Source organism: Sapajus apella, unplaced genomic scaffold (genome assembly GCF_009761245.1).
Source record: "Sapajus apella isolate SASKATOON/1434 unplaced genomic scaffold, GSC_monkey_1.0 scaffold77, whole genome shotgun sequence".
Lineage (NCBI taxonomy): Eukaryota > Metazoa > Chordata > Mammalia > Primates > Cebidae > Sapajus > Sapajus apella.
Window position 1 is genome coordinate 8,833,369 of NW_022437017.1, and position 7,908 is coordinate 8,841,276.

General features: G+C 57.9%; 1 protein-coding gene across 1 annotated transcript in view; it reads left to right on the plus strand.

Moving 5' to 3' along the window:
* LMNB2 (lamin B2) overlaps positions 1–7,908 on the plus strand; it is a 22,608-nt gene that overhangs the window by 6,607 nt on the left and 8,093 nt on the right. The window contains exon 2 of the mRNA XM_032252338.1: positions 3,509–3,645. Within this exon, the coding sequence (XP_032108229.1) occupies positions 3,509–3,645 (137 nt within the window). The remainder of the gene's footprint in view (positions 1–3,508; positions 3,646–7,908) is intronic.

The window sequence follows — 7,908 nt, forward strand, 5'->3', positions numbered from 1 at the left end:
ACCATGTTGGCCAGGCTGGTCTCGAACTCGTGACCTCAGGTGATCTGCCTGCCTCAGCCTCCCAAAGTGCTGAGATGGATTACAGGCGTGAGCCATCGCGTGCACTGATGAAAATCTTGGTTTCTTTCTGCTTTTTGGTAAGAAAAAAAAGAAATTGTGCATTTAACCTAAGCTTCCAAATATATTCTCTATCTCCTTTAAGGCTCTACAATATTTCATATTTTACTTTATTATTATTATTATTTTAGAGAGAGTACCTCACTCCGTCGCCCAGGCTGGAGTGCAGTGGAGTGATCTTGGTTCACTGCAACCTCTGCCTCCTGGGTTCAAGTGATTCTTGTGCCTCGGCTTTCCAAGCAGCTGGAATTACAGGCGCGTGCAAGCACACTCAGCTAATTTTTGTGTTTTTAGTAGAGATGGCGTTTTGTCATGTTGGCCAGGCTGGTCTTGAACTCCTGACCTCAACCGATCCGTCTGCCTTGGCCACCCCCCACAACGTGCTGGGATTACAGGCATGAGCCACCGCTCCCGGCCAAATTTTATTTTATTTTTGAGACAGAGTCTAGCTTTGTTACCCCAGTCTGGAGTGCAGTAGTGCACTCATAACTCACAGCAGCCTCGAAGTCTCAGGCTGAAGTGTTTCTCCCCGTTTGGCCTCTTGAGTAGCTGGGCGTACAGGCATGAGCCATTGTACCCAGCTAATTAAAAAAATTAATTTGCTTTGGGAGGCCGAGGCGGGCGGATCACAAGACCAGGAGATTGAGATCATCCTGGCTAACATGTTGAAATGTCATCTTTACTAAAAATACAAAAATTAGCCGGGCATGGTGGTGACCGCCTGTAGTCCCAGCTACTTGGGAGGCTGAGGCAGGAGAATCGCTTGAACCCGGGAGGCGGAGGTTGTGGTGAGCCGAGATCGCACCACTGCACTCTAGCCTGGGCGACAGAGCAAGACTGTCTCAAAAAATAAATAAGTAAGTAATTAGGTAGGCATGGTGGCACATGTGCCTGTGGTTTCAGCTACCGGGGAGACTGAGACAGGGTCTAGCTTTGTTACCCCAGGCTGGAGTGCAGTGGTGCAGTCGTAGCTCACGGCAGCCTTGAACTCCCAGGCTGAAGTGCTCTGTCCCAGGCGGGAATGCAGCGGCACAGTCTTGGCCTACTGCACCCTCCACCTCCTGAGTTCAAGGCGGGAGGCTTGTCTGAGCCGAGAGTTTGAGGCTGCAGTGAGCTGTGATCGTGGCACTGCACTCCAGCCTCGGTGAAGCTCTGTCTCAGAATAAATAAATAAACACAAAAAAGGTGCAGTGAGAATACGGCACTGGAGTCTTTTCATTTTTTTTGAGGTGGAGTCTCACTCTGTCGACCAGGCTGGAGTACAACGGCCCAATCTCTCTTGGCTCACAGCAACCTCTGCCTCCAGGGTTCAAGCAGTTCTCCTGCCTCAGCCTCCCGAGTAGCTGGGATTACAGGCATGAGCCACCACGCCCGGCTAATTTTTGTATTTTTAGTAGAGACGGGGTTTCTCCATGTTGGCCAGGCTGGTCTCGAACTCCTGACCTCGTGTGATCCGCCTGCCTCGGCTTTCCAATGTGCTGGGATGACAGGCGTGAGCCCCTGCGCCCAGCCCTGCACTGCTTTTATCTGTTCACCCTTTGATGGGCACTTGGGCGCTGGCACTCATCGGCTGTTAGGGATGGTGGTGCCATGGACATTTGTGTGTAGTTTTCTTTTTTTTTTAAGACGGGGTTTCACAATGTTGGTCAGGCTGGTCTTGAACTCCAGACCTCAGGTGATCCGCCCGCTTTGGCCTCCAAAGTGCTTGGATGACAGGCGTGAGCCACCACGCCCGACCAGTGTGTAGTTTTCATACAGGTATGGATGTGAGTTTCATTTCTCCTGGGTCCACACCAAAGGGTGGACTTACCGCGTCCTGGGCTGGCTCTGTGGCTCTTGGGGGAGCTCCTGGGCTGTTTTCTGTAGGGCTGCCCCTGCTCAGCTTCCCACCGCTGCCTGCGAGCTTCCGATTTCTCTGCCTCCTCACCCGCACCTGCGGCTGTCTGTCTTCCTGATGGACGCCCTAGTGGGTATGAAGCGGCATCTCGCTGCGGTTTGCTCCCACATATTTTTAAACTCATTAAGTGCACGGCCCTGTGGGAGGAGGGGAGGCAGGAAGGCCACACGAAGCCTGAGCCGTGCCCCCAGCTGGCGCGTGCAGAGGCCGGGCAGGTGGCGGCTGCGGTTGCAGCAGGATTAGTAGGAACCGGAGAGGTCGCCTTCCCAGGCACTGCGTGTGCCTCCAGTTCGCCCGGAGGCCCTCAAGAGGGCGGGTTTAGGGGCCTGGCTGTTGGTACCAGCTGGGCTTTGTGTGAGGGTCAGGGAGGGGCTTTCTTCAGTCAGGCAGCCCAGAGGTTGTTCCGGTCGCTTCTGCCTGCCCTGGTGACCCCTGGCTCTCTCTCTAGCCTCTCTGGCTGGGCTGGGTCTCCCTGGGGAAAGGTGGCGGCAGCTGGTGGGATGGGGAGCTGGGGACTCCAACCTCAGACCCCTGTGAGCGAGGGGTGGGAGCTTCTGTCCTGGAACCTCTGAGCTGCCACATTGGCAACTGGCCTGTGGGGGGGACACGGCAGGGGAGGCCAGCCGCCCCTCCCTCCATCCTGGGGCGCAGCCCAGCATGCTTGTGGGCCATGGGCCTGTGTGTGGGATCAGGGCACAGAGGGGCACAGGCTGGCCCCAGTTTGCAGAAGTGGGGGATCTTGGGCCCAGCAGGGTCTGGGAGGGGGCCCCAAGTTGCAGAGGCTGGTGGGGGTGGACCTCAGGCCCTGTGGGATCTGGGAGGGGGGCACTGGGTTACAGAGGCACTGGGGTGGTCTCAGGGGCCCAGTGGGGTCTGGGAGGGGCCGCTGGGTTGCAGAGGTAGAAGGGTTTCAGGCCCAGTGTGGTCTGGGAGGGGGTCCCTGGTTTGCTGTCATCACCAATTGTCTGACGACGATCACCCAATGTCCACGCTGCCCTGCGGGAGAGATCCTCAATGAAACGTCTCCACCAAGAGAACTGGGAGTGTGAACGATGTACCTAATTGCCAGGCATCGTGTTTTTATGACAGCAGCTAAGGGGCTGCGTGTCCAGGTATGGCGGGTCCTCGGGGAAGGGGACAGGCTGCCTCCAGCTGCTGTGCTCCTCCAGGCTCTGGCTGAACCCACGGCCTTTGGTCTCCGGCACTGGGCGCAGCTGTGCCAGGAGCTGGAGCTTGTGGAGACGATCGTCCCAGAGGAGCCGCGGCAGAGGAGGGGGCTCCTGGGATGGCTGGGCTGCCCCTCCTCGACAGGGGCTCCCTCTGCTGTGTCTGCAAGGTGGGCAGCACAGGCTGTCCCGGTGTCCCCAGCTGTCATCCTCTTGCTCTGCGTGCCAGTCCCCAGGAATCTGAGCGGGGCCAGTGGCCGGGCCCCTAGGCTGCCTCAGTCCGAGGGGAAGCTTCTGTCCTCACTTCGCCCTGGCCATGTCTTCCCAGGTGAGTGGCATCAAGGCACTGTACGAGTCGGAGCTGGCCGACGCCCGGAGAGTCCTGGATGAGACCGCTCGAGAGCGCGCCCGGCTGCAGATAGAGATGGGGAAGCTGAGGGCAGAGCTGGACGAGGTCAACAAGAGGTGAGCGTCCGTGGCTGGGCATCATGTCACCCTGATCGTCGCACCACAGGGCGGATGGGGGAGGGTGGGCACTGGGGCTCGTGCGTGGCACCCCGACACGGGCACAGCCTGGAGCTCACAGCTCCTATCCTCTGTCCCCAGTGGCTGCCACGTCACTTTCTGTGCTGAGGAAAGTCACAGATGCTCACGTGGGACAGCGGGAGACGCAGGGCAGCTTAGGCTGAAAAGCAAAATCTCCCGCCAGCCTCCCCAAAGAGGGCTGCCCGGCCAGCTTGGCCCGCCGCCCTCACCTGCACCTGCGCCTGCTCCCGTGCATCTAGACCGCGGGCCACGCCCATGCACAGGAGTGAGACGCTTCCCACCTCCGGGCCCATTGTGGGCGTTTCCCTGTGGTCGGCTGTTCCTCTCGCCGGGGTTTTGTTCAAGCTTCCGGGACGCTCCAGCGTGTGGTGTGTGACCAGGGTGGTCATGGGTTGTTGGGCTGCCCCGTGGTTGGCTGCAGAGTGCCTCTGGGTGACGGCTGTCCATCGGGTGTCACCATCTGGGTGACAACTGCCCCCATCGGCAGAAACGATCAGCCCCGTCCTACTTACACCGAATCTTGCCTGATTCTTGGCGTGGTGCTTTGGGCAGCAGTTTAAACAGGGCGATGATGGTAAAAGGCGTATTTATTCAGAGGCGCCAGGAGGCCAGTGAAACACCGAGCTCAAGGCCTTTCTTGATTTGAGGCTGAAGCTGGCGCTAGGTCTCTGGCCGCCAGCGTTCTGGCATCTGCAGGTGCCTCTGCTTGCCTTAGGCCAGGGGTGGGCCAGGGTCTTCCCACACTGCCTGTTCTTCCAGAGCCACGCACACCTGCACCCCGGGCCTGGCTCAGCCCGGAGGGACCCGCTGGTAGGAGGGGTGGCACCTCGGCCATCTGGTACGGGGGTGACAGCAGCCAGTGGCTTGAGAATCCATGTTGTCCCTGAGTTGGAGTGTGGCCACAGGGACCCTGTGTCCAGCAGTGCTGGGGCTGGCATGCATGGTAGCTGAGGAGCTCTCCCTCTGACGCCCTTCTGCCTAGGCTGGCACTGCGCCCAAGGAGAGAGCTGGCTTCCCTTCAACAGGAGGCCCTCCAGGCCGGCCCAAGGACCACTGCCCACCTCCCCGGGGCCCAGGGCTCCTGGAGGGACCATTTGCGCCCTGATAGTGGCCGTGAGCTAGGGACCCTGGGGCCAGGCACGAGCGGGGACAGGCTGCCCTCCCAGCACATCCCACACAGCAAGGTGCACGGCGGGGCCTGCGTAGGCCGTGGCTCTGGGCTATCTGCCTCCAGGGCTCACCGTACTTAATAAGCAGGTTACCCCGTGGAGCCGAGCGGGCCCTGGCAGGATTAGAGCGTGGACAGGGTGTTCTGAGCTTCCGTGAAGTCAGAACTGCACTGTACCTACAGGACGGAGCTGCCGCGGGCCCCGCACCAGGCGCCTCTGGACCCTTCCCTTTACAACATTGAAATTTACAGGTTGTGAATTTCACCTCAAATTAAAACATCAAAAAAAGAAAACGCTTCATAGTGCCTGCCCTAGGTGTTGAGGAATTCCCGGTTCAGGACCTCCTGAGCAGTGGGTGACATCTACAGAGGCCTGTCTTTCCCTTTTCTTTGAGAAACAGTCTCCTCTGTTGCCCGGGCTGGAGTTCAGTGGCACAGTCATAGCTCACGGAAGCCTCGAACTCCCAGGCTCAGGTGATCCTCCTGCCTCAGGCCCGCCCGGAGTAGCTGGGACCACAGGCACGCACCATACACCCAGCTGATTTTTTAACTTTTTGTTTATTTATTTTTGAGACAGAGTCTTGCTCTGTCACCCAGGCTGCAGTGCAGTGGTGTGATCTTGGTTTACTGCAACCTCCACCTCCTGAATCAAGCGATTCTCCTGCCTCAGCCTCCTGTGTTGCTGGGATTACAGGCCCGTGCCACCATGCCTGGCTAATTTTTTTACCATGTTGGCCAGGCGGGTCTCAAACTCCTGGGCTTAAGTGATCCACCCACCTCGCCTCCTAAAGTGCTGGGATTACAGGCGTGAGCCACTACGCCCAGCCTAATGTTTTTCTTTTTTTCTTTTTTTAATTTATTTTATTTATTTTTTTTTGAGACGGAGTTTCGCTCTTGTTACCCAGGCTGGAGTGCAATGGCGCGATCTCGGCTCACCGCAACCTCCGCCTCCTGGGTTCAGGCAATTCTCCTGCCTCAGCCTCCTGAGTAGCTGGGATTACAGGCACACGCCACCATGCCCAGCTAATTTTTTGTATTTTTAGTAGAGACAGGGTTTCACCATGTTGACCAGGATGGTCTCGATCTCTTGACCTCGTGATCCACCCGCCTCGGCCTCCCAAAGTGCTGGGATTACAGGCTTGAGCCACCGCGCCCGGCCGCGTTTTTCTTTTTTTAACAAATTTATCTCCAAGTCCCCACGATGAGTGAAACGTGGGAGCAGCATGCAGGACCTCACAAGCCAGAGCCTGCCACGAAACCCCGGGTGCACAGCTAGGGAATCGAACTCAGCGCCTGAGGCTCTTAGAAAATGGCTGTGAGCCCTTCGAGCCAGCACCTTGCCTTCTGGCCCTGCCCTGCAGTCCTGCGGAGGCCTGTGGTTCAGACTGAGTTGCTGAGGCGCTGCCCAGCCTCCCTGGTCTCCGCTCCAGTCCTCTGAGCTGGCCTGCAGCCTGCCTATCCCTCCTCACCCCTGGTCCTTTGCACTGCTATTTGCCTGCCTGCAAGGCCCTTTCATCTGTGGTGGGCCCGGCTCCTTCTCCAGCACTGCACCTTCAGGTCTCTGGCCCCAGGGTTGCCTCCCAGCCCCCTCAGGCCCTGCCCGCAGGCAGCCTCCCGTCTAGTGGGCAGCCTCCCCCGCAAGGACGTCCTGCATGGCAAGGCCAGGGTTCTAGACGCATCTCTGATGTGAGAACTGTGCCTTCCACGCAGTGGGCACTCAGCCAGGACCCGCCCCACAGATTCCAGCTTCCCCCAAACCCCTGGAAAAATCCCCTGCAGGGCCGAGGGGCTCGCAGCCCTCTGAGCGGAAGGATCAGGCCTGTGTGGCATGAGCTCAGAGATATGGGGTCGGCACCCCAGACGCTGCTGGAGATCCATTCCATGCCTGGAAGTAGAGCTTAGTGTCTCTCAGGGCTGCTGAGGGGGGCACGTCAACTTTGTGGCTGAAGTTTCTGGTCTTCACGCCTCTCAAGAGCAAGCAGAGCAGATGCCACACCTCCAGTGTATGGAGAGCCCCAGCTACGCCAGGTCCAGTGCCAGAGCAGCTGGCAGCCCTGCCCTGGCGGGACGCAACAGGAGCCAGACCTGGGTTCAGTGCACCTGGCATGGACGCTGTTACCTGGCAGGTGCCTTATACCTGATTGTCTGACCCCCCCCCCCAGGGACCCCTCACACGAGAGACATGTTTACGCAGCAGCTGCCCTGGGGCTCGTATCTGACCCATGTCTGGCGTATGCCTGCCTGACCATCGCTCTGGCCCTGGGAGCCCTGCCCGAGGCAGCTCCTGGTTCTTCTGACAGAAGAGGCAAATTCAGCACAGTGATAGGAAACCAGTTTGACGATTTATTACAGATCCCAGGCAGGGAGGGCACCGTGAGCTGGGAGGGCAGTCCTCCCTCTCTGGGCCACACAAGAAAGGAAGGAAGAGTCCCACAGAGAGTGACAGCTTGGCAGCTAGTAGGAGGGAGAGATGGGTAAATGATGCATAGATGATGGGTGGGTGGGTGGATGATGGATGGATGGATGGATGGACAGATGGATGATGGACAGATGGATGGATGGATGGATGATGGATGGATGGTGGATGGATGGTGGATGGATGATGGATGGATAGTGGATGGATGGTGGATGGATGGTGGATGGATGATGGATGGATGATGGATGGATGGATGATGGATGGATGGTGGATGGATGGTGGATGGATGATGGATGGATGGATGGATGCTGGATGATGGATGGATGGATGGATGCTGGATGATGGATGGATGGATGGATGGATGGATGGATGGATGGATGGATGATGGATGGATGGTGGATGGATGGATGATGGATGGATGGTGGATGGATGGATGATCGATGGATGGATGGATGATCGATGGATGGATGATGATAGATGGATGATGGATGGATGGATGGTGGATGGAGGATGGATGGATGATCGATGGATGGATGATGATAGATGGATGATGGATGGTGGATGGATGATGGATGGATGGATGATGGATGGATGGATG